Source organism: Monodelphis domestica, chromosome 4 (assembly GCF_027887165.1).
Source record: "Monodelphis domestica isolate mMonDom1 chromosome 4, mMonDom1.pri, whole genome shotgun sequence".
NCBI lineage: Eukaryota > Metazoa > Chordata > Mammalia > Didelphimorphia > Didelphidae > Monodelphis > Monodelphis domestica.
Window position 1 is genome coordinate 298,679,918 of NC_077230.1, and position 27,541 is coordinate 298,707,458.

Genomic DNA, 27,541 nt, shown 5'->3' on the forward strand with positions numbered 1-27,541 from the left:
GTATATAAAGACTCGCTTTCCCAGCATGCTCGCGGTCACCCAACGTCGCTTACGATAGGTTCCATGCCCCGCCGGCGTTCCCGGAACTTTCTTGGGCTCTCTTTGCAAGTCCGGACTTGTGATAGAGCGGGAAGCACTTAGGTTCCGCTGGGAAGCATGGCAGGGTGTGAGGAGACCGACGGGTCCCCAGCTGCTCCTGCCACAGCCTCCTCGTCCTCTCTGTCTATCGTCCGGAAGAAGTACTTTTGCTCGTTTCCGGATTGCAGCGCCACCTACAACAAGGCCTGGAAATTGGACGCACACCTGTGCAAGCACACTGGGGAGGTAAAGGAACCGCGGAACAACAAACAGGGAAACCTGAGCGGGCTCGCCCCGCCCCTGGCGGAGCTGGCCGGAGCGGGGGGGGGGGGGGGGGGCGTGGCGAACCCCTCCCGCTCCGCGAGGATTGGAGCTTTCTGGTTTGCCTTGTGACGTTACCACGACCCGGCCAGTCACCCCGGACTGGAGAAGGGTGGCCCTACCTTAGGGACTTGGATCACCTCGTGGTTTTGTTGCTTTGCGGAAATTGTGGGTGGAAAAAGTGAGGCAATTGGTTTGAAGTGGAAGAGAAAGGAAGATGGGATTGGGCAAGGGCTGTCTTTATTGTATCGCCGTGCCTGGCTCTTGTGAAATACTTACTAAACGCTTCATTGGAGGGTAGCGAGGTGGCTTAGTGCATAGAGTGACCGGCTTAGAAGTGGGAGGTTCAAGTTTGGCCTAAAGCACTTTACATCTGTGTGACCCTGAGCAAGTCACTTAACCTCCATTGTCTTACCCTACCGCTTTTCTGCCTTGGAACCAACACCAATTCATTCTAAGACTGAAGGGTAAGGGTTTTTTTTAAAAAGGCTTTAAAGAGTCTGGTGTATGACATATGTATGTATTTGCATCCATTTTTCTCCCCCTTGTCTTCTCCCAATGAATATTCACAATTTAAATGTCGGATCATGAGGTCATAGGTCTAGAGCTAGAGGGGACCTCAAAGGTCAAACCTTCATTTTTTAAAAACTCTTCTGTTTATGTATCTTCCTGACTTCCAGTCCTGGGCTTTTATCTCTTGTACTTACTAAGTTGCCTGCCCTATCTGTGATCTCTAATTCTATGCCTGATAATTCATGGAAGGTTCATTTAACTTGTAACAGTAAATTCTGTCATGGGGAGTTACCCACCTCTTCTGTTATAGAATTTAAAGCTGCCATGGGCCTTGAAGATAATTGGGTTAACCTTATTTAACTGCTGAGAAAACTTAGACCTAAAGAAATGGCATAATCTGGCCACTGTCAGGGATAGATTTGAAGTTCTGTTTTCCCAGAATACTCTGATCTCATTTGTTACTCACCAAAATTAAACATATACCTCAGTAACTAATGTGGTTAGTAGTTTCTAGGTGTAATAAGTGGGGGCTTTTACAATCTAGGTGATAATCAGTTGCTTATGCCTACAGTGTCTTCATCAGTAAAATGGAGATAATTATAATTACAGTAATAGCTGATATTTGTAAAATAGATTAAGGTTTGCAAAGTATTTTTATACATATTTATTTCATTTAAAAATGCACCACTTATTACTCTAGGTTGTTATGAAGATAAGTCATTGCAAGACTAGATAGGAGTTTTTAGTAGAAATAAAGTTGGAAATTTTGTTCCTCAACTGGATATAGGAATATAAATAATATAATAAGGGACTTCAGTGGATAAAGTACCAGGCCTGGAGATGAGAAAGTCCTGGATTTAAATGTGGCTTTAGATACTTCCTAGTTGTGTGACTGGGCTCCGCCCTCAGCTGCCCATCCCTTAACACTCTTCTGCCTTGGAACCAATACTCAGTATGAGTTCTAAAGTAGAAGGTAAGGGTTTTGGTGTTGTTTTTTTTTAAACTGAGGAACAAAGCAATATTGGTACTTGTCAGTTTAAGAAAGATTTGTGTCCCAAATTGTTACTTACATTTGTAAGTAAACAGGACTTAGAAAGGATTCCTTGTAACCTAAGAATCAGTGTGCCAGAGTGTTTGGAATAGTAGAAATAGAATCAGGAAAGCCTATTTTCAGTCACATTGGACACCCAAGCCTTGTGCCTATTGGCAATTTATTTACTCTTTTGGACCCTCCAATTTTCATCTGTATAATGGCAATAATATTAGTATCTGTCTTGCAGAGTTGTTTTGAGGAACAAATAAAATATATGTAAGATATTTTGCTAGTTTATAGCTCTAAGGTATACAGTTTTCAAAACAAGATTAGATCCAAGATTAGCCTATGAAAGCCTTATGTTTTAGCCATAATGTCATTTAATTGTAGTTATTATAGGGCCTATTGCATTTTCTTACACTTAACAGGTTTTAACAGATTTCAATGAATGAGTAATAGAACCCGTCTTAGTTCTGGCTCTTGGGAGTAAGAAGCCTTGCATATTGGAGAAAAGAAAAGGAGGAAGTTCTATTCCCTCCTCATCTGGGTGCAGAGATGAGATGCCATAGACAAAATTTTGAAATAAGGGAAATTTATTTTTTGGCATTAATGTTGCTTTCTTCATCAGATGAACTAGATACCATTGGGAACTTTCAAAGTACCCTTCTCCCCAAGTCCATAGTACCCTCTCATAAACGTGACGGAGCTCTTGATTCATTGCAGTGGCAATGACTCCATTCAGTGTGTACATTACCAGCACTTAAACAGATCATTACCTCTCCATTCCTTCTCATCTGCATTTCTATTAATCCTCTAATTTGGGATTTTGGCCTTCCTCTCATTTCATATCTAAAGAGTAACAGTATACCTACCACTTAGATTGTTCCTCTGGTACTTCTCATTCTTGATGAAGCATACTTTCTATTCTGTTTACATGCACATTCTTCATACCTTCCGGGCCACTTCTCTGGTGAAAGACATCATTGGTAATTTCTTTTGGAATCCAGCGCCTGTCTTGAATTACTTTGAATTACTTATAATTTTGGTTCTCAGTTCACAGTGCTCATGATTCACAGGCATATAGCCAACACTTATAGGACATTGGATTTGATAAAACAGGCAGCAGAATATGAGTTGATGGTTTCTTGATTGCTTTGTTCTCTTCATCTGTGCTTTTGTTATTTCCTCTTCACTGAAATCATAGAACTTCCAATTAAAAAGGGCCTTGGGAGTTATTTAGTCCTTTCCATGAAAAGGAATGCTTTCAATATATTCATTACCAAAAATGTCCCTCAGTTGTCGATCCAGGCTTTCCCTCTCTTTTCACACCCCTACATGACTGAAAAGCTTGTACTGTACTGAGAGAGAAATAATGTGGTAGAGTGGAGAGAGTTCTCTATTTGGAATCAGGAGAGATTCAGACATACATCTGTGTGACGGCAGAAACTGCTGGGCTCTACTTTCTCAGCAGCAAAATGGAGACAGCTTTGTATGTCTGTTTTGCAGAAATCATAGGATTTAGGGCTAGAAGAAAGCTTCGAGCTCTCCTTACTCCCACTTTTATACATGAAGACAGAATGACCAAATGACTCATAAAATCATGTTTTCCTGTTGCCATTAAGTAAGATACATCAACTCTCCCTCTCCAAGGAAAACCTGTGAGTTATCCTTTCTGTTGTTGTTCATTTGTTCCAGTTCTGTATAACCCCATTTGGGGCTTTCTTTGCAAAAATACAGTAGTGGTTTGCTATTTCTTTCTTCCGCTCTTTTGACAGATGAAACTGAGGTAAACAGGGTTAAGTGATGTGCCCAGGGTCACACAGCTACTAAGTGTCAGAGGCTGGAATTGAACTCGGAAAGATGAGTCTTCTTGACTCCAGCTCCAATACTCTTTATCTATTGTGCCTAACCTAGCTGCCTACCATTTGAAATTAGATAACCATTTTATTAGTTATCTGTTAGCTGTCTGATGTCCTCTAGTGGTATTCAGCAGCATATGAATAGGAATAAAGGAAGCTGATGGTGGGAATAGTAACCCAGTTTGGGATTGGAATGTTGCCTTGGACCCGTAGATAATAGTTGTCATTCACACTTGTTCATCATATATTAGTGCTATTTCCTGGTTCTGCTCACTTCTCTTTGTATCACCATATAAATCTTTTCAGGGTTTTTTTTTTTTTAATCATCCTGTTCATCATTTCTCGTGGCACAGTAGTATTCCATTACAGTCATATCCACAACTTATTTATTCTCCAAGTTGATGGACATCCTTTTAGTTTCCAGTTCTTTGCTGCCACAAAAAAGCTTCTATAAATATCTGTACAAGTAAATCCTTTTCTGCTATCTTTGATCTTTTTGGGATACAGACCTAATAATGGTATTACTGGGTCAGAGAGTATGCTCAGTTTTTATGACCCTTTGGGCATGGTTCCAAATTGCACAGCCAGGATTTGAACTCATTTTTGTTGACTAAAGTAAGTACGTTCATCTCTATCACACTTCCTCATGTTGGGTAACAAAGTAAACTAAGACTTTAGATCGTGTGGGAACATATTTTTGAATATGAGGATAATAGCAGACAAAACTCTGACAGGGAGTTAGTTTACCTTGAGATTAGTTTCCAAAGTTTTTGACTTTTCCAACTTTTTCCTGTCTTTTATTCTGAACCCATTGACAGAAAAAAGCTCTACTTGCTGAGCCTGCCTGCTACTTGTGTGAAAGGAACCCTCCCTCCCCCAGGGCCATTTCTGGGGTCTCTTACCTGCATCCCTTGATAGCTTTACATCACATGACCATGCCAGCATGGATCAAGACAGTGACCTAGGCACATTGACCTGGTAAGGATCAGGTTACCTATGGGAGGGAAGGGGAGAAGGAATAAAAGAGGAAGACCAGGAAGTATGTTGTCTCTATTCCTTTGGACATGGCGGTGAAAGGGCAGTGGCTAATATAGAAAGCCATGAGGGGAGCGCCCATTAGATTAGAATTAGGTGAGATTAGAATAGGGATAATCTCCCTCTATCTCTGTGCTCTCTATTTCAAGTAAATATTAATAAACTTTGGAAATTAATGACCAGAGTTTTAATTCAGTTTTAACACACACTCTCTCCCACAGTAGTTGTCTTAAACAGCTACTCAGGTAGTGGAAAAAGAAAATAGCTTGTTAGGGGCCTAAAGCAAACAACATTGGCATTTTCTGTGTATGGATGTTATAGATTAGATCAGTTGCTGTGTTGGTGATAGTGTAGAGGGCATTCCTGTGCTGGTATGGAAAGAACAAGATAATTCCAAAGGCTCTTCCAACTTGGAAATTCTATGTTCATAATGAGAGGGAGAAGTTCGTATAGAAAGAGGGGAAAAAAAGAAAACCAAGAAAACATCAACCCATGTCTGTTTATTATGTTAAGGGGGAGAAAAGGGTTTTATATATATATATATATATATATATATATATATATATATATATATATATAAAAGGTTGGACTGGATTATTTAAGAATAGGGTCACCAGGAATTTATATTAATTCCAAAGAGATTTATTTACAATTTATTTACAAAATATTGAAAGAATGAAGTTAGAAAATCAGATAAAGGATAGGGTAAAATATCTAGCCTAAGCTCTAAGTATTTTGCTCTGATCCCTGGGGATGCAGGGAGCCTCTCTCAAGAGGATAGGTCTCTCCTGAGGCTAGTCTCTTCAGAAAATCCAGGAAAGGATTCAAGCTCTTTTCACTCAACATGTGTCAGTCCAAAGGGAGATTCAAGGACAGTCTCACCAGGAAAGGTCTCAGGTCCAGTCAGCAGATTCTTCATCAGCTTCCAACTCCAACTCAGAACTCCAGAAGAAGTCAAAGTTCTAGGAAGTTGTAACTCTCTTTTAAAGACTTTTTCTCTTCACTTCCTATTCCTTCCTCTACTTTTACATCTACCAATCACAGTTAAAGCTTTGCTTAGGACTGCCCAGCTGTTAGTCAGAATGATTCTGATTCGTCACCCACTATCACACACATGGGTCACAGACCTCCCCACTCATTGATTAAGTGGGATATTTACACTTTTGGTGATTAAATCTAAAAATGGGCAGGAGAGATAATTTAATCTTCACAATCAGGGGAGAGTTAAATTTAATCTTTACAATTAGCACCAATATTCTTTAGATGTTGCTGTTTAACTGCAAATTATGGAGCATCATGAACTCAGAAAAATCAAAATTATAACTTCTAAAGACAATGGGAAGAAATGGGAGTAGATTGATAGGATATTAGCAATAAAGTCTTATACCAGGGAAGTGGTTCAAAAGGCCTTAAAAGGAACATGTATGAACAGAAAAAAGAAAAATGAAATTTTTGTAATTAAGGGATGACTTTTGTATATGAGAGATAACACTAGTGTTCATTCAAAACATGATGAGAGTGAATTTGAAAGGGTCAATATTAGACTATTCAATTATTCTTAGGACTCTAAAACTACTTTTTTATATCTGTGTTTGTTTGAATATGGGCAAAGAGAAATATTGATATGCCTTAATAAAACCAACAGTCAAAAAAGACAGTTCAATTTTTGATGATGGTTGATTTGGATTTAAATATATATTATTACCTACAAGTGCATCTATAGAACATCCCTAACCATTGTTGACTTTTAACATCCAGATTATTAAATTTCCCATGGATGCTCACCCTGGGTAATAAACTTATTTTATCTTGATCTGATACCAAGGCCTAATAAGGGTCTTTAGGGACTTAGTTATAATTATCATTCATACCATGTTGCCATTTTCCAAATGGTATTTTCACTCTTTAATAGTACTTCTGTGTGCATTTTCAGGTGTGGTATGCATGATGTTTCATTTTAGTGTAATCACTGGGCTTGTCTGGGATGAGGTAGGACTTGCATGTTTACCACAGATTTTGCCATTACAGATTAAATCATGCTGCGGGGTGGAGATCTGGCACACCAATAGTAGACAGATAGACTCTTAATCAAGGGGGATTACTATATTTGGTTGTAGTATCCTATGTTGAAAAGAATTTCAGCATTTAATGTAACTTAACTCTGCATTATTAATGTGTCCTCATTTTTTGAATGTGAAGAACTATGTTTTTATAAGTTAGCTTTCTTATAGTTTAGTACCAACATACTGAAAATCTCTGTCCAAAAGATGTACTAGTTCCTATTGATATTCCACTTATTTCAAGCCAGTATTTCACAAGACTACATTTTAATTTAGTGGGAGGATTTGAGTAGTGCTTTGGAGTTTGTAATAAGATTTGACTGGCATAGTTTATAATGAAGAGAGCTGAACATTTTTGTCATCAGTGAAAAGCTAATATTTACATATTGGACAGAAAGTACTGTTTTAGGCTTGTACAAAGCAGGTGATCAACAAATGTTTGTTGATTGAATAAGAATCTCTGAATATAAAGAAGCATTTTACTAGCTTCCTTTTCTTCTCTTGCATTAAGACTCTTAAGTGATACCAAAATTTGCTGTGTTAGCATCTTGATTACAACAGCCAAGGACAAGACTAAAATGATTTATTTCTTTTTTAGAGACCATTTGTTTGTCATTATGAAGGCTGTGGCAAAGCATTTATCAGAGACTACCATCTGAATCGACATGTGTTGACACATACTGGAGAGAAGCCATTCATGTAAGTATAACACTTATCTTTCAAAGGCTTTGGAAGGAGGTTAGTGACTTTTGAGAGTAGCCAGGTAGGACAAAATTTTACTATTATTTTACACATCCCAAGAACATACATTTTCCCAATATTTTTGTTTTCTGATGTGAATTAACAGTGACAATGATGGGTACGTATGTGTGTGTCTGTGTAATGGGTTGTGTGAGGATTTTTTGGATCAGTATGATTTTTTTTCTAGATTAGTATGTTCCCAGGCTTGTACTTAAAGCCTTTCCTGCTTGATGGGGCCTGCTAGAGCTCGTGCTTCATTGGTGCAGTCTTCAAGTACAGTTACCTCCATTCTATAATGAGGCATATCAGGCTCTCTTGACAGCCAAGAAGTGAAATAGGTTAAAAATGCTTAAATGGATTTGTGATCTCATTAGGTGAGATATTTCTTCCAAGGATGCAAATTTCAACTAGTTCATACCTGCTCATCCTGTGTGATTCTTGTTCGTTTTCTCCATTAAATTCACTTCCAGGAGCCCACCTACTTTATGAGGAGCCTTCTTCACTTTCTTCTGATGTCACAAGGATACCTGAGCTGTACACAGACTGGCCACTTGTCTTTGACCATATGACCATCCCATCTTTTCTTCCTGTCATACATTTTCTAAATGGCATTTTTTACTCCTACTTTTCAGAGTTCTCATTGGTTATACATTAGAGCTTTCTTACAACCCCAAGGCACTTCTTCACTGCCCTCTGTGTGATATTAATTTTTATTTCTATGAAGAAGACAACTGTGTTTTGTGTCTCACAGTCATTCAACACCAATAGAATATTGATATTTAAAAAATGAGCCATTATTCCTGGAAGACATGTGGCATCATTAAAAGAGCTTTGTGGTTTCTCAAAGGTGTTACAGTCACCATCCTCATTTTTAATTTTGGGATCATTGAGCTAGCTGTGCATGTAAACTTTCCATCTAAAATGGATGTTCTACTGGACAAAGTCTATAAAGTGACCATGTAACTACATGTTACAACTTGAGTAATAGACGTTTTTTATCTTTGTCTTTCCTGTGTGAATGATCATATCAAATTCTTTGAATGGTTTAGATCTCTTATAGAGGATTCTTCAGTGCTTAGGAGCTCAATACAACCATCACAGTGTCATCTGCAAATAGGAGTATCTATAGCTCCTCTCCATCAACAAGGAATCCCTCTTGCACTTCATATCTGTACTGAAAATCTACATCATGGTGGCAAAATTTTTGTTGACTATCCTAAATGGCATCTTTAACAATCAGAGGCTCATTGAACAGGCTTCTTTCCAACCTGTTACTATATCTTTCAAGGTATATTGAATTAATATATGAGTGGAAAACACCTTTAAGGTAGTATTTTGCTCTCAATCAAATGCTTTGTCACAACCAGCAGACAATAAGCACAGTTTTTACATTCTCTACATTTTTCAATCAAATATGAGATGGTAAAGATGAATGAATATGAATGAATAATGAATCAAAAAGCATTTATTAAGCTCTTAATTATGTGCCAAGCATTGTAGAATATTATTTAATCTGTTCCCTTCTAATACACTGTTTGAGACTATCCTCAGTTTCTATGTAGATTCATGTCAAAGACTTTATTTATCTGGAAAAGTAGACTTCTAGGTTAGTGGTTACTGCTTTTTTCCTCAGAATCTTTTTTTTTTTTGATATGAAGGTCTGAGATATTTTTCTACATCTTTGATATCTTCACCTCCTTCAGATACTTAACGGATCCTTCTGCTTATTCACAATTCTGTAGCTTCTACCATAGATAGCTTTTATTTTATATGTACTTGATTGAATTAAGCAACTTTTTTCAATTTTTTTCCTACCTCCCTTGTAAGCTCTTCCATAATGTTAGAGTCCTTGATGATAAAAACAATTATAAAAATATTTGCAGGTCTTTCCATTTTTCTTTTTTGTTGTTGTTCCATTTTTATTCTTAATTGCCCTTTGGGATCTCTTGCCAAATCCTCTGGAGATTGAAAATGCAGCTTTAAAAAAAAATGTAGATGAGCTCATGGGTGACAGATCCATAATTTCCAGTGGAAATAAGAGTCACTAGGCTACATCATCTCCAACAACCTGCAATACCTTTCTTGGTTCCTTGAGTTAGTGCCCCTTGCTATGTAATCTATGGAATTTTGGACTAGGTAAGCCATGGTTTTGACCTAAGACAGCAGTTATTCCTTTCTTTGTGATTCTAGTTCAAGTCAAGTTTGTGGTGGTCTCTTGGGAAATGCAGGTCAGGCAATTGGAGTTAGGAGAATCAAGTTCATAATCTCTTAGTTTCCTTTTGATTCAATTGTGGGGAGTGTTTGTGTTTCTAGGGCAGGCAGTCCTCAAGTGCTATTCCTCTGTCTAATATGAGCTGAGACTTAAAAAAAATGAGATTTCACATACTGAACATCATTATTCATCTTGATACTTTGTAATGAGGTATAGTTCTCTATGTGATTCCTTAAAAGCTTTGCTCCAAAAAATCTGCATTGATGGGTTTAATTTAGTCTAGCACTTGGCACTTGATATTAGGGATTGTTTTCTTTTTTGTCCTTTGTATCTCCAGAACCTACTACAGAACCTGTCACATCATAATTGCATATTGATAAAGGATGTAATTTCTTAAGGAAAACATAAAGGTGGATAGATAGATAGAAAGTAAAACTGCTTTTTTTTTCTTTTAAACTTTTTTAATGATTTCTTATAGCTGTACAGCTACTGGCTGTGATCAGAAATTCAACACAAAATCAAACTTGAAGAAGCATATTGATCGCAAACATGAAAATCAACAAAAACAATATTTAGTAAGTATGTGTTATGTATGACTGACTTTGCAGACTTCTTAAAATGTTTTAAAAGTTTCTGACCTTTTTAAAACTTTGAAACAAATTAAATTAATAATTATTAAATAGAGCAAGTAGCAAATATTGCCTCAATTATATATGAATCATTAGAAGGAATTATGTTATAGGCTAGGATTTTTTTGTGATAGATTTTACTTGTAAAATGTTTTTTTCTGGGTTACACATGTATTATCATGCCAAACGTATTCCCATGTTGTTCATGAATCAAAACCCTAAAACATATGCCCACATAAACAAGTGAAAAAAGCATATGCTTTCACCTGCATTTTTACTCCAACAGTTCTTCCTCTGGAGGTGGATAACATTCTTTATCATAAATCCTTCAGAATTGTCCTGAATTATTATATTGATGAGAGTAGCTAAGTCTGTCACAGTTGCTCATTCCACAATATTGCTGTTATTATGTACACTGTTTTCCTAGATTCTGTATCAGTTCATGTAGGTCTTTCCAACTTTTTCTTAAATCATCATGTTCATCATTCTTTACAGCACAATAATATTCCATCACCATCATATACCACAGTTTGTTCAGCCACTCCCCAATTGATGAACATACCTTTAGTTTCCAATCCTTTGCTACCACAAAAAGAGCAGCTATAAATATTTTTGTACAAGAAAGTCTTTCCAAATTTTTAAAAATCTCTTTGAGATATAGACCTAGTAGTGGTATTACTGGATCAAAGGGTATGAATTTTTTTTTATATCCCTTTGGACACAATTCAAAATAGACATCCAGAATGGTTGGATCAGTTCACAAGCAATACATTAGCATCCCAATTTTACCACATCCCCTCCAACATTCATCATTTTTCTTTATTGTTATATTGGCCAATATGAAAGGTATGAATTGCTACCTCAGAACTGTTTTAATTTTTATTTCTCTAATCAAGAATGGTTTAGAACATTTTTTCATATGATTATTGATAGCTTGATTTCTTCATCTAAAAACTGTTTATTCACCATTTGTCAATTGGAGAACAACTTGTATTTTTATAATGTTCTTTAGTTATGTATTTGAGAAATGAGACCTTTCTTAGAGAAATTAGTTATAAAAATTTTTTCCCAGCCTTGTTGTTTCCCATCTAATCTTGGTTGCATTGGTTTTGTTTGTACAAACCCTTTTAAATTTAATATAATTAAAATTATTAATTTTGCATCTTGTAATGTTCTATCTTTGTTTTGGTCATAAATTCTTCCCTTCTCTATTTTACTTCTAAAATTCTAACATCTTTCTTAACAGTGTGACTTTGAAGGTTGTAGCAAGTCTTTTAAGAAACATCAGCAGCTGAAAGTCCATCAGTGCCAACATACTAATGAACCACTATTCAAGTAGGTATTTAAAAGTACTTGTAATTCATTAAAGATTGGTTTATTCTCCCTCATCAATTATATTTCAAAGCATTTTGAAGTAGGTAAGTTTGTCCAAATGAAAAATGAATTAAGGGATTAAGTAGCTTATTAGAACATTAGTGGAACTGTGATTTAGATTGAAAAAAAAAAGGGTTTGACTGTTTAAATTGAACTAATTGAATTAAAATATGAAGGGGAATGTGATGATGCTGATGAATTCTTCTCCCTTCAAAAAAGAATAAAAGGAAATTACTATAAAGTGTCATATGAGAGAGGTTGCTAGACCTGTGGAATGATGATTTCACATTGGGATAGGCTTGTAAGGAAAGTTCCATCTGTGGAGATGATGACACATTACATACTTTGTTAATGGTGATCCCTATCCATGAGCAGGTGTGGCTGGAAAGACTGATCTTCAGCCAGCCCTCCTTTCCACATTCTGCACATGCAGAGAGGGTCCTTTGGCTTGTGGCTGCAGCTGTTGTTATTATAGCTTGCCTCTGCTTGCCACACTGCCTCTTCAATTCATGTTTTCCTTGATGCCTTTGCTGAAGCAGCTCCACCCTGCTTTTTTTATGGTTGTACCTCAGACTGAAGTGTCTGTTACCCATGTTTCCCAGAGAAATTTACAACTCTGGCATCATTTGGAAGTAGACTAGAGCTGTCCTAAGTGGCCTGTGCACCTCCACATCTGGGAGAAGAAATAACCCCTGGAGGGCCTTGATTCCATGAATACACTTAGCAGATTACCTTTGTTTTAGCCAGGTGTGTTTTTCACTTACATACAGGAAGCAGGAGTACAATGACATTTCCTTGTCATGTGTGATCACAAAGTCAGCCAAGAATAGAACATAAGGTAAATTATTTCCCCCCAATAATAGTCTTGGATTAGTCTTGTCATAAGATTCTTCAGCCAAGTCATTTGAATTTGAGTGGTATTAGGATTTCATAAGATTTTAATTCAGTTTTTCAAGGTCAGTGTGTCTAGGGGTTAAAAGGGAGTATAAGAAAGAGGGATGCAAGTACAAGAAGCACAGAGAGAGAAGATGGAATATCACATGGAAGGAACAGCAAGTAGACCAGGAGAGCTAGAACAAAGTGAGTGTGTAGAAAGCAAGTAAAATGTAAGGTAGGAAGGGGCCATGTCGCAAATAGCCAAATGGAGGACTAGGTATCTAAATGGCATACTGGATAGAGGATTGGACATGAATTCCTAAAGATTTAAGTTTGGATCCTGCCCCAGATACTTCCTTGCCATGTTTTCATAGGCAACTCACCCTCTCTCTTCTTTAGTTTCCTCATCTGTGTAATGGAGGAACAAACAAGATAACGTGGAAAGCATTTTGCAAACCTTCAAGTTCTATACAAATGATATTTAATTACTATTATAATTGATCTTGGAGAAAATGAATCATTGAAGCTCGTAGGAGCAGGGGAATATGGGAGACCTATGTTTTAGGAAAATTATTTTGGTAGCTAAGTGGAGGATAGATTGGAGTGTGAGGAGAGAGTTGAAGTAGAGATACCATTTAGAAGGCTATTGAGGACATCTAAGACAGATAGGAAGGGAGAAATGATAATATTTCACAACAATCTGGATATATTGTTGGATATTGGAGTCAGTAAAAATGAGGAGTTGAGGATGACACAAGGTTTTGAGCTTGGGTAAGACGGTAATTCCCTTGTACAACAACAAGAAAATTTGGAAGAGGGTATGATTTGAGAAGAAGGCCTGAATTCTCTTTTGGATGTTAGTTGGAGGAGGATCGAGACAAACTAATCTGTATCTCATCTTTCAATTTTGAGCTGTGTACTAAATGTGGATATATATTTGGACTGGTAATACCCAGTGTTTATTACATAGATGTAACAACAAAGACTGTGGAAAACACTTTTCTTCCCCGAGCCATCTAAAACGACATGAGAAGATACATGAAGGTAATTTTAGTTTTTCCCTTGTAGCAGGCACATTATATTGTACAACAAATACTATAGAGAATATGCATGTTTTCTAGAATGTTCAATATTTTTCATTATTGTTTGCATCTTCATAAAGAAGACCTTAAAATACTTAAACAAAAAAAAAAAAGATTTGATACTTAATTCTGACATGGGATATTTGGAAAAGCATTTTCAGGTCTCATACATATCAAATAGGCCTTGTTTACTAAATATATCATGTCAAATATTCCTTAAATGTTTTCTGAGTGTAGTTACTCTAAATTTTAAGTATCATTTTTTCCAAATATATCCATCAATACTGTAATATTATATGTTGTTTTCCAATGTATATGGAATTCTGTATTCATAATAAGAGGTCTTTGGAGGTAATACCATCTGTCTTTTTTAGGTAAGTTTTTTTCTGCAAATTTTTCAGAATGTCTTTTGTTTTTAAATACTCTATTCTTTGAAATACAAAATATTCAGATTTATATTACTGTAATTTGAGCTGTGGGGGGGAAAGTACTATATAATTTTGAAAAATATCTGTATGTCCTTATGATATGCTTTCTGATATTACTAAATGACTGTAAGGGGCAACATGAAATGGTGGATACTGGGACAAGCAGTGAAGTCAGGACACACTGTCCAGACTTGGTTCTGACACATCCTGGTACTATGAACAAATCACTTAATTTCATGGGAATTATCTAAAAACTAGGTTGCAAAATAATTGCCATTCTGCATTTTGGGGAATATTTCCTCGCTGAGAGCCCCTATACACCAAGGATATCACAGATTTGGACTTCCTGCTTATTCCCCCCACCCCCACAAAAAAAGTTTCAGTTTAACCTGTATTTTGTGAGTATAGTATACCACCATGCTACCTCTAGTTTTATTAACCCTGGACTTTTACATTTAATTATTTAAATTTTGAATTTAACAGACATCCCAAAAGCAAGTATTTCTATATATTAAAAAAAACCAGAAAATGCAGATATTTACTAGACTTTTTAAAAGGTAGATAATAAATTCAGTATTTAACTTTCAAATATGTACTGTTTGTATTTGTCTTGATTTCCTTTTCTGTGAAACATTTAAACAATTTCATCAGTGACTCTTTTCTTCTTTCAATTAACATTATCACTAGTTCCTTCTCCCCAATAAAAAAGAAAAACACAATCATTGTAACAAATAAAACATAGTTGAACAAAACAAACACCAATTTTCTGTGTTCAGAAATTTGCCTTATTCTGTACTTCAGTTCTATTACTCTTTTGCTAAGATGTAGGTGGAATGCTTCATCATCAGACCTTTGGAGTTATGCTTGGTCTTTGCATTGATCTGAATTCTTAAATCCGTTAGCTATTTTCTTTATAGTGTTGTTACAAGTATAAGTCGTTCTCCTGGTCCTTCTCATTTCACTCTACACCATTGGTTCATCTGAGTCTTCATAGGTTTCTCTGGGACCATCCCTTCCCTTATTCCTTATGGTACAATAATATTCCATTACATTGATACACCATAAGTTGTTCCCTCAATACCCATTTGTGGGATGCCCCCTTTGTTTTCATTTCGTTGCTACAGCAAAAAGAGATGCTGTAAACTTTTTTTCGTAATGCAGATATTTTTCTTCTTTCTTTGAACTCTTTGTGAATAAAGCCCCAGACTTTTTAAAGGATATTTTAAAGAATATAAAGGAGACTATAATCTTTTCTATTTGTTTCTAATTGGCAATAACTGATGAAACTCTCAGCCTGGGTACTATGTGTCTTCAGACTAATCCAGTCATGGTGCTTTATGAATTTCTAACTCCATATATTAGAATTAGGTGCCATTGAGAAGTCAAAAAAACCTCCTTTTGCTCATGCTGAAGCAAAAGATTTGAAACCTATGAGAGTTAGAAAATGAGAAAATCAAACTGGGTAGGTCAGCATTTTTAAGTTAACAAAATATACAAGGTTCATATCCATTTGCTCTAGTGGATATGAGATCAAAAGATATAAAAAAGTAGTCACTTATTAACAGCTATAGAAAAAAATTGCTTCTGATCATTAATAATAAGAGAAATGCACATCAAACAACTAAAATTTTACTTCATACTCAGAAAATTGAAAAAGGTAGAAGGGTTGTGGAGAAGTTATGGAGAGATTAGACTAGAAGTACAACAATATGGTGCTGGGGTGACAAATAGATCTAGTTATTCTGGAAAGCAATTTGTGTTATGCTTTTTAAGGAACTAAAATGTTTATAGCTTTTGATACAAAGATTATTCTGTATCTGTATTCTTTGTATGCCAAAGAGAAAGAAAGGTCTTATATATGTTAAAGTATTTATAGTAGTATTTTTTATATTAGGAAAAATTGGTTGCCCACCTGTTTAGGAATAGCTCAACAAATGTGGTACATGGTTATAATGGAGTATTAGTGTTCCAGAAGAATTGATAAATATAAAGAATTCAGAAAAGAATGAGGAAGCTTACAAAAATTGATGCAAAGTGAGCAAAACCAGGAAAACAATATATGTGACCACAATAATACAAATGGAAATGATAAAAATGAAAGTGAGAATGTATCATTATAATCTCCATCCTTTCCCCTGGAAGAGCTAAGAAAATACATCTCCTACTCTTCATTGCAAAGGTGAGTGAATAAAGGTGTAGAATATTACAATCAATCAGATATGGTTGATGTTAATTGTTTTTGTGAAACTGCTCCCCTGTGCTTCTTTTTTTTGGTTTACATCTATGATTTCCCCATTGAGAAGCCTCTGTCTACCAATGAAAATTGGTAATTTTTTTGCAATTTACAATTTTAAGAGAGTTGCCTGAGGGGTTGAGAAGTTAAAAGTGTGTGACTCCAAAGCTGCTCTCTAGCCTCCGGGGCATGCTGTTTCTCAAGTTCTCAGAGAGTATTTGTATGTGTGTATTCATGTACACATGTGTGTAAATATATGTATATACATAAATTAAATTGGTAATCTTATTTGAATGCCTTCCAGTGATACAGATCAGATCTTATCTTGTTTCATCCTCTTCAACTCCTTTTTTAGTATAAAATTGGTATCATATCATCTTTGCATTTGTCTAATAACTTAGTAAATCTATTGATTGAAATCACCTATACTATGCTAACGATATGCCATTTTAAAATAACAGGATATATATGCCAAAAAGGTTGTTCTTTTGTGGCTAAAACATGGACAGAGCTACTGAAGCACATGAAGGAAACCCATAAAGGTAATAATATAATATATTGCATCGTGTTAATATTATGTTACTATTGGCCTACATGACCAAGAAGATGGTGGACTTGATTTTTAATCCAGGCCCCACTAAATTCCTCCTCCAAAAAAGTCAACCCAAAAGAGGATTAAGTGCCAGTTAGGGAAAATATAGATAAATTCATAGCACAAGAAAGCAAGATCCCCAAAAAGGTAGCAGCCTTATAAATTAACACTAAAGAATCACCAATACTTCAGTGCTTATTCAGCATTCTTCCTCCATCCGTTTCCATTGTCCATTTGTGTACAGATTGATCATTGGCTTGTGCCTAAAATTCACAAAGGGATTCCCAGCCTGTTGCATGTTGTCAGTATCTACTGCCCATCCCCCTAACCTGATGCACCAAGTAGCAAGAACACTGCCAAACTAGTGGCAAAGGGTAGATGAGAGACAAGAATTTGGGCTTTCTTCTATCCAAAATGGCCTCTATGTTAGGGGGTCCCCAAAGCATGCAGAGTCTGCGCAAAATATCTACTCTGCCCTCTTCAATACCTTGCACAAAGTGTTAGAAACTGATTCAGCTTAGCCAGAGAAAGAAAAAAATAAGAACCAGGGATGGAACTGGGGCAGGAGGGTTAGTTTAAGTGGCTGCAATGAACCTGAAGGAAAGGTAACAAATCTAATTGGGGTTACTCTTGTCCCCCCCAGAAGCTACTTGCATCAGAGACCAACATCGTTGAAAAGCAAATTTCCTGATGTTGGAGGAAGCTGAGGCAGTTCTACAGTCTAGTCCTAGGCATATATTAAAGAGGGAAGGAGACATGAAGTGATTGCCAGTAATAATAGAAAAGACTAAAACCAATACTATTTTCAAAAGGAAGAAAATTCTGAAAGTATAAGACAAAGGAAATTGAACCAACATTTGGTAAATACTGAATCTTGTGGACTCCTAAGAGAATATAAAACAAGAAGTTATTCCATAAAAGAAATTAAAAACATAAAAAAGACACTAGAAAAGTACAAATGTCAGAACTTGGAATTTGCACAAAAGAAGTAATTAGCAAAGTGGCAAAACTTGAATCCATGGTGTCAAAAAGTATCTTCAGAGAAAAAAAAAAAGATCAATGAATTGGGTATGCAACTTAAAAATAGCTAGAGAAGAAACATTTAGAAAACACAGTGAAAAACTAAAATAAAAATTATAAAAAGCAAAGGGATTAACAAAACTGAAAATAAAAAAGCTTTAAATTAATAAAAATACAAGCTATTTATAAGCCATAAAATTAGATAAACCATTTCCTAATTTTAAAGAGGAAAAACCAAGTTCCAAATGTAAAAAATAAAAAAGAATTACAATTGAAGAAATAAAGGCATTTTAGAAACAATTTCACCTAATTATATGTCAATTAAAATCAACAACCTAAATGAAATAGAAAAAATTCAAATAATGTTAAATGCTTGGATTAACAAAACAAGTAGCAGAGAATCCATAGATAAGTAATCAAAGCATATGAACAAACAATTCCCAAGAGTTGTAAATTTAACCACAACATAAAAGAATGCCAATCATTAAATAGTAAAATGATAGCAGTAAATCATTAAAAAGCAAAATATAGTCAAAAATAACCCAAAAGTTTCTCTTCACAGTGAGCAAATAGGTGAAGATGACACAAAATGGGAGTAATCACTGTTAGAAGGGTTTTGGAAAGTCAGATGGGAAAGGAGTGGCATTGCTGGCTTTCCTTTTATTAACTTTTCCTTTTAAGAGATAGGTACCATGTTGAGGTCTTCATAGCAGTAGAATGGGATGATTTTGGGTTATATGCCATAGAAACTTTGACAAGATCTTTTTTACTTTTTTACTGACATGGAAAACTGGGTAATGGTTCCCTCAGATGAGGTATTTGTAAAAGTTCATGGTACACACTAATATGTTTATTCCCTTCTCCCCTCTGAATTGCCCTACTTGCAAATGATGTCAATTCTAAACACTTCATAGTTCAGGTTCTGAATAAATTACAACTCAGGACTAATTTCTGTATGACACGGAAAATAATAATTGATAACATAACTTAAGTTTTGTGCTTTTGTTCTTTCCTCCTTTCTCCCCCAGAGGAGATAACATGTGAACTATGTGGGAAAACATTTAAACGCAAAGACTACCTTAAACAGCATAAGAAAATTCATGCTCCAGAACGAGATGTGTACAGATGTCCAAGAGAAGGCTGTGGTAGATCATATACAACTGTGTTCAATCTTCAAAGCCATATTCTTTCCTTTCATGAGGAACAGCGTCCATTTACTTGTGAACATGTTGGCTGTGGAAAGTCATTTGCCATGAAAGTAAGTTGTCATTTTTCCCTATGGCAAGGTCCTAAACATACAGCGATAACCACTTCTGCATATAGAATCCTTTTACTGTTAATAGGAAAACTTACATGAACTGATGCAAAGTGAAGTGAACAGAACCAGAACAATTTAAATAATGACCACATGGTGAAATTACATTTACCACGAAGAATATGCTGTTATTTGTATGGTCACTTTGACTCTTGGGTTATCTTTTCTGAACATTTTATATAGGGGGATAGGAAAAACAGGCACTATAGAGTGATGTTCAGATGGTATATGCAGATGTAGTCATTCATTTTTTTTTTTGCTTGGAACTGACCTTAGACCATTGACCAAGTATGATGCTCATTAGCTTTACAGCTACGTTCTTGTAGAACTTTTAATGTATTCATGGAAGCAATTAATACCGGGTGGGATTGGTGAAGTGGTGAGTTTGTATGAAGGGGACAGGGAAGAAGTTGATAGCTATAGGAAACTGGCCTTCTGTACTTGATATGAATGTTAAAAAGGACTAAGTGGTGGGAAAGTAGAGTAAAAAGGCAAGAAAAATCAGAAGTTTATTGAGAGAATTCTTTAGACTCCCGTGTGGTCAGCCACAATGTGATATGGAAATCATATTAAAAGACTGATATATATCTCAAGTCAGCAGTCAACCTTTTATGGAGTTGTTTAATTACTAACAGGAGGAAGAAAGGAGAGAGAGGAAGGAAGGAAGGAAGGAAGGAAGGAAGGAAGGAAGGAAGGAAGGAAGGAAGGAAGGAAGGAAGGAAGGAAGGAAGGAAGGAAGGAAGGAAGGAAGGAAGGAAGGAAGGAAGGAAAGAAAGAAAGAAAGAAAGAAAGAAAGAAAGAAAGAAAGAAAGAAAGAAAGAAAGAAAGAAAGAAAGAAAGAAAGAAAGAAAGAAAGAAAGAGGAGAGAAGGGAATAGGGCTTAAATACCCCTTCTGCTTAGGTTATAGCCAAGGCAAATAAAAGAGATCAGTCCCTATCACTCATGTGACCAAAATGGAGAAACAGTCTCAGGGCCTCCACTCCAATCAACCAGCCTCCAACCACATCCTTTCCTCCACACAGGAAGTCCCCAGACTCCTCAGCTGTCCTCTACCTCACTTCCTGTGTCTCCCCTGTGCCAATGGTGGCTCTAGCTCAACCCAGGACCGCCCAGAGGTCTGTCCCCTTTGCACATGTCTGTTGAAGGTCATATTCTCAAATAATTAAATCTTGAGCTTTGCTGCAGCCCTTCCTAAATCCTGTTACCCTGAGTAGGGTGGAGATTGTAGTTTCCAAGACCTGATTCTGTCATTCTAAGTATCTCCATTGTTACTGATCAGGAAATAGCCAAATCCCATCCTCTAAAGAATGGTTTGAACAGGGTTGAGTAGTTTTGAAATTCATACTTGGTTTTCAGAAAGGGTGAGTAGTTGGTACATGGGAAAGGATACAGACCTTTAATGATAGTTCAACTCCCAGGAGATTTCTCAAGGTTTTAAAACCATGACATTTTTAATAGATTCAAAATTTGGACATAACAAATATTAAGTTTGACTTTTCTCCTTCTCATCCCTTTCATTGCAGCAAAGTCTTACAAGACATGCCGTTATACATGATCCTGACAAGAGAAAATTAAAAATCAAAGTAAGTTGGAACTTATGAAGTATGATTTCATATTAACATGGAACTTAGGAAATAGGTTTATTTCTTTGTTGGACATCTAAAATATCTTGCTTTAAATTTAATGATGTTGATTTTAGCTTATAATATAGAGGGGACAGTGGGGTAAAATAGTAATATAGTGAATAACTGCTGTGATGTCAAGAATACTTAGGATTCAAGACCTGCCCCTGGCTATGAAACCATGGGCAAATGACTTAATCTTAGCAAGTTGCCCAGCACTGAGAAATTAAGTTATCTATGAATTGCCCATCTAGCTGTACCAGTACACCAATGTACACCAATGAAATCATAGATACAGTACAAAAAGAAAATCTCATGACATATTCAGATTTTAGGAAGTCACTTCGATGTATAAAACTTAATCAAAGAAATACCTGCATGGATGTATGATTGCCTTTATTTTAAATCCCCAAAGGTAAAACGACTCTCTGGAAAACGGAGCCTGGCCTCTCGTCTTAGTGGATACATTCCTCCCAAAATTAGAGAAACGTTGCCTAAGAGTGGCAAATCATCAGACTGTTTTGAAGAAAACATGCTCTCAACTGTAGCCACATTAACCCTTGGCTAAACATCAGATATATGGATTTATGTAAATAATTTTTATTTTTTTAATCATTTCCCCTGTTGCCTTTGAAAGTTTTTCTTTATTAAAATATCACTGCTGCAGAATATTTGATTCTGTAATAGCACTCTTTTCCTTATTTAAAGAATCTCTGTTTTTTTCAGTCTCTTCTTTAATATTCTTATATTCAGCCATTTCCTTTTTGCTCAAGTGGCGAAAAACACAGGTTGCAGCTTTCCCACCTCTTGTAGTTTTGGGCTTAGATGTGAAAGTAGCTAGTTCAGGCATAGTCTTGAGAATTTTATTAAAAAGCTCCTCCTAAAAAAAAACCAAAATCAAATTTATATGTGGTTATGATCTGTCTTATATGTAGTTGCATATTAGCACAAACATTTGTAAAAATATGAGTTTTCAAGTGTTTCAAGTGATTCTATAGCAGATGTAGCCCAATTCTTTTCCTTACATCACAGTGCTTGGGTATAAGAAAGCTGAGATTAAAAAATCCAGATGTAATTTTGATCAGATTAAAATACAAGGCATATCCTGCATGAAATTATCCTGACCAACACTGGCAATAATGTTTTAAATATTATAACCAAACTTTTATCTTTAAAGCTATCTTCCTCTGTTTTCCCCAGAGAACAGCTTGACCTTATGGTTTATAAATAGCAGTTAAGTATTCCCAGGAGCCTTTAAATACTGCTGTTGATCACAAAATAATTGTTAGGAAGGCCCACATTAGTAGCAAAAAAAACAGTAAGGAACATGATTTGATAGAGATTTAAAGAAGTCTCTAACCTGTTTCATAAGGGCCAGTGGTGCCCAAAGATTGAACAAGGCTAATGGGCAAGTATTGTAAATCATTTCCTTTTGGTGGATGTGAGTGAGTGACAATGCATGTGGATGGCAGAGATTTGAGAGATGTGACAAAGTTTCAAGAAATGTGGTGTATTTGCCAAATCTTTTTCTCCCACACCTTTAGGCTCCAAAAGATAGGGAGACATTTATGGGGATGACTCACTCCTTATTCCACTAACTACTGAGAGGTGTTCCTGTCAATGAGGAAAGTATGGGGGAAATTTAAGAAGAAAAAGGTGGTAGTACCATTATAAAATCATATAATATCAAGACTCTACAATAAAGACTTTATTTTAAGCTTTTATAGTATGAATTCTGAACTCTTGTGGAAATACCTCCTACTTAAATTGCTTTATATGGCATAATCCTTCATGTTTTGCCTAATTACTTTTAAATGCCAATTTAAAATATTAAGCAAGATAAACCACTATATGAATAACATGCATTGACACAGAAGTGAAGATTAATCATAGAGAGGTAGAACATGGTTAACTGAGAAGAGGTTCCCAGAGGAAACCCTACATAGACCTAATTGAGTTCATAAGTGCCATCTATGTTCAAGGAACTGTGCTAGGAACTAGCTGACTAGCATTAACTATAATTAGAAAAAGAAATTCAAGCAAGTATCAAAAAATCCCAAGTTATAACCTTTATAATCATGTATTGATAATATCAGAGAACCCTAGGCCAAACCAAAGATAGTGTGCGAAAATAATGCTTACATGACCTAGCAATATGCACGCCTGTGCAATTGATTCTGGCTGTCTACATATATCTAAGTTAATTTAAGGAAAACTTAGCAATTAATCTGATAATAGGAATATTGGCTTTTAGACCTTTTTACCTGAATATCCTTCTATAACATCAAATTTAAACTTTCTACAACTAAGCTCATCTTTTTGCAACAAATGATTGCTTATTCCATACTTCTCTAGGTTAATGGTTCTAGAGTTATCCTAACATACGCAGTCTTGTAACCTTGGTTGTAGTAGTTGAGCTTTTTTCCCCCCTTCTCCACCCTCCCTTTCTTCTCCAATCCTTTCATTCTTTATCCTTTTGTTTTCTGTCCCACTGTGATTTAGGCTCCTGTCACCTCACATCCGGATTGCTGAAATTAACTGGCTTCAATATCCTTAGACCGCAAGTCTTTTCATTTGACCCTCTCTACCTTAGGAATCTTATCTACTCATAGCACCCAACTATACCAATGATCTGCTTTAACTTCTCCTCCATGTTCGAATCCTGCATTTCCAATTACTTTTGTATATTTCCACATGGATGTACATACCTCAAACTGATTTGATCTTCCCCTCAAAACCTGCCTTTCCACCCAATTTTCCTGTCTTTGTTGAAGGTGCCACTCTTCTCCTAGTCAGTATGGCATGAGACCTTGGGTCATTGCTATGCAATCAATGCACCTCTAATTAGTTGCCACATCCAATCAGTTCTTACTCCTATAGATTCTTTTATCTGCCTGTTGCCATCCTTTCCATTTCCATTTTTACCAGTGCTATTGAAATAATCTCCTAAGGAGTTTCTCTGACTCCAGTCTGTTTTCTCTCTACCCTTCACACTGCTGCCAGAGTAATCATCTTAAAGAACCTCCCCAATTTATGTTAGTTCTCTACTCAGAATCCTTTGGGGGAACTCCATTGCCTACTAAATAAAATAGAAAATCTCTAGTTTAATGTCTGACATACTCACTCCATTGTGCTTTTTTCAGTATTATATCATTCCATAATGCGGGCTATATCTCAGTCACACTGCTTTACTCACTGTTCCTGGATCCCATCCTAACCTTTCCTGGCTATGTGAATTTCTGGAATGGAGTCTTCCCTCAATATTGCCAGCTGTGGGATTAGCTTTTTTCTTTCAAAGCCCCATTCAGACATCACCACTTACGGGAAGCTTTTGCCAGGTTTTGCCACGCTCTCCCATTTGTGAGTCTTCCTTCCTTAGATGATCTGCTTGCTCTAAGCTGGTATAGATTTTACACATTCACCTTGTACCATAGGGCTCCATCTTACCCCACCTTTAGCAAACAAACACCTAAGACTGAAGGTCCTTGAAGAGCAAAAACCATATACAATTTTATCTTTGTATCTGTGAACTAATGGGGAGTGGAGGGAGGGCTCCAATTAAGGAAAATCATTCCACTGATATAGATTGGCAACTCTGTAACTTATAGTTGCAATTACCTGGAGTACTGAGAGGTTCTGGGCAGGACTCAACATAGACCTTCCTCCTTCTAAAAAAGATTCCCTATGCCTGTAACTCACACTGCACACACTAAGTGCTTAATTAACAGACTTTTTAAAAACATTGAATCGATTTTGTCTGATGCCCAAGACCTTCCTCTACTGGAACGTAAGCTTCTAGAAAGCAGATAATTTCTCTTCAGTGGCCATATTTCTGAACTAAAAATCAGAATACATGGCTTCACAAAGGTTATCTCTTTGGTAAAGCCTTCTTCAAAGGATACTTATTTTCTCAAAACAAGACCTGTCATGAAAATTCTGGATTTAGCCAGACTTAAGTATATCTGACAGTTTCTGAAGCCCTCTCTTTAATGCCTAGCAAACCAACAAGAAGTTTCAAAGGCTGAGATGGTGATGCAGCAAGCACTGTGGAGTGCTTAGGGCATGTTGGAGCACAAAAGACAACAGGGCATCCAATGCAGCTGAGGAAGTCTCCAGGTGTAACGACTTTTTGTGCCACTAGACCCAGGCTTCCAACTCCGAGAGAGTGGAACTGTCTCTGTGCATCGACTTTTCCACTTAAATCTTCATGCACAAGTGTCTTTGTGCACAAAAACGCACAAAGACAATCATCATCCTTGGTTACCGAGAGACTACTACCACCATATAAATGGCTTTGAATTTATATTACAAATTTGGCACTACCTTCACAATTTTTCTGTCACATAAAGCATAAGTGAAGAAACCAAAGGGCTAAGGGGTTAGGTGACAAAATGAAATCCAAGTTTTGCCTATTAACCCATTTACTTTTCTTAAGACCAAGGATCTTAAAGCCAGAATGCTTGTTGTTGCCCCCAAGTCCTTTTGTTCAAATAAATATGTAGTTAGATTAATAAGTCTTTGTGAAGTGTTAGCTAGTAATAGTAATACAATTATAATGTACAGTTAAAATATAGAATTCTAATTTAAGAATCATTCTACTAGCCCACACTACTTTCCTCCTAGTTTAATTATTCATACTTTAGTCCATCACCATCTTCTTTTAGCTGTTTAATTATGGAAGCCTTTTTGGAAATGGGCAGGATATAAATCTTGGGTAAATTGAATTAATCATTTTACATGCCCAAATTAATAAAATAAGCTACACCAACTTTTAACCAGTGAAAACCTTAAGAATAATCAAAGATATTAAAAAATGAAATTCAGGTAACCAAAAGATAGAACACACAGAACTTGAAATGACAGAGACTCGACACCCCCAACTGTTTCACTCAGCATGATCAAATTCTGGGACTGCACATTGGTGTTAAGTCTCCTTTGAAGAGGGGAGGGAGGGCTACAAATGATGGGAGATAATTGCCAGAAATCTGACAGCCATGCTTGCCAGGTGGCATGTTTTACTTCCTACCTCTAAACCTGCATAGTTACTATAGTGCCACATGGTGTAGGGTGGGACTTGGAGTAAAGAGGACTTGCGTTCGAATGTGACTCATCAGAGTTTTAATAATTAATATTCCCTCTCTGCACTCTCCATGGCCTCCTTATCACCTCCAGAATCAAATATAAAATCCTGTTAGACACAGCTTGGCCCTCCTACCTAATCTTTTTATATCTTAGTCTCTGCCCCAACTCTGTAATTCAATGACATCGCCATTTCCAGACTCTAGGATTTTTCTCTGGCTGCCCCAAAGGCCTAGGATCCTCTCACTCATTTTCACCTACTTGCTTCCCTGGCTCCCTTCCAAGTTTCAGCTAAACTCCTATTTTGGTTAAGTGTAGCTAATTCTACAGGAAGTCTTTCTTGTTTTGTTCTGGTGCCTGTGCCTTCCTTCTAGTATTCCCAATTCATCTGGTCTATTTGTTTATACACAGTTGTTTGAATGTTTTCTGACTCAGACTGTGAGATCCTTGAGAGCAGGCCCTGGGTTTTGCCTTTTTTTGTATAGATTAGTGCCAGACACATAGTAGGTACTTCACAAATGCTTACTGACTACACCAAAGCAAGTTACATAACCTTTTGATATCAATCCTTGTTCCCTCATTTGCTTTAAATCTATGATCTAATGATACCATTTAGATAATGACCTGGCAGCTAACCTTTAAAATGAAATGTTTTGATACTTTTAATTGCATGTAATTTTATCTTAGTTTTTCAAAATATGTTCAGTAAAATGTTTCTATCTGATTTTACTTACCATATTATCTTCTGGGTCTGCTGTTTTGTCTTTCTTTACTGTAATTTGGACTTGATATTTTTTTTCAATCCATTGTTTAATTTGTTTGATTTTGGTGTTCAAATCATGTTGTGCAATATTTGAAGAAAAGATTAATTCCTTTAACTGGGGAGGTCCTAGTTAAAGACAGTGATATTTAGAAGATTGCTGTTAATGAGATAGGACTGATTCCCTACCTAATTATTATCAGAATGATACTTTTAAAGATCTGCAAGTTCAGCATTGTTAATATTCCCTCCATTAATGCAGAATGCAAATTATCCATGGTTTAGCAGTCTTATGAGCTGCTATGCTTAAAAAAAATATTAGTTAAGTCTGTGATAAGTGAACCCTCTATTGAGTTTAACTTAAAACTTAGCGAGGCTAGGCTTGCAACAACACTGAGGCTAAGACCATATTCAAAGCTTATACTCTACTGGCGTAGTCTTTGAGAATTCCCAGTTACCTCTAGGACTTTTGCCCTTCCAACCCATTCCTTTTCTTTACACCAGGGATCCAAATTGCTAGTTGCTATCTCCTTAGCCCTTCTGTTCAATGAGTACATAAAGGATTAACAAAAAAGGAATTAAAGTACTATTCTGGTGGAAGAAAATGAGGATGACATTTTGTTTTTATTGTGATTTCTAGTTTCCAAAGTACTTTTATATAATTTCACCAGAGAGCAT

At 36.2% G+C, this 27,541-nt stretch overlaps 2 protein-coding genes across 3 annotated transcripts in view; one reads left to right on the forward strand and one right to left on the reverse strand.

The window, feature by feature from the left end:
* GTF3A (general transcription factor IIIA) lies at window positions 1-21,695 on the forward strand. The gene is made up of 9 exons (XM_007495256.3): window positions 1-324; window positions 7,498-7,598; window positions 10,331-10,427; window positions 11,728-11,816; window positions 13,702-13,775; window positions 16,936-17,016; window positions 19,115-19,344; window positions 20,926-20,985; window positions 21,440-21,695. Exons 1-9 carry the CDS (start codon window positions 157-159, stop codon window positions 21,590-21,592), a joined length of 1,053 nt encoding a protein of 350 aa, XP_007495318.1. The 5' UTR covers window positions 1-156; the 3' UTR covers window positions 21,593-21,695.
* The window catches only part of MTIF3 (mitochondrial translational initiation factor 3), a 14,179-nt gene continuing 8,041 nt past the window's right edge, over window positions 21,404-27,541 (reverse strand). For both annotated transcript variants that reach the window (XM_056794706.1, XM_056794708.1), the window contains 2 exons: window positions 26,838-26,992; window positions 21,404-21,904 (listed from right to left, as the gene is read on the reverse strand). In XM_056794706.1, coding sequence (XP_056650684.1) covers window positions 21,680-21,904; window positions 26,838-26,992 — 380 coding nt within the window. In that variant the 3' untranslated portion in view covers window positions 21,404-21,679. The remainder of the gene's footprint in view (window positions 21,905-26,837; window positions 26,993-27,541) is intronic.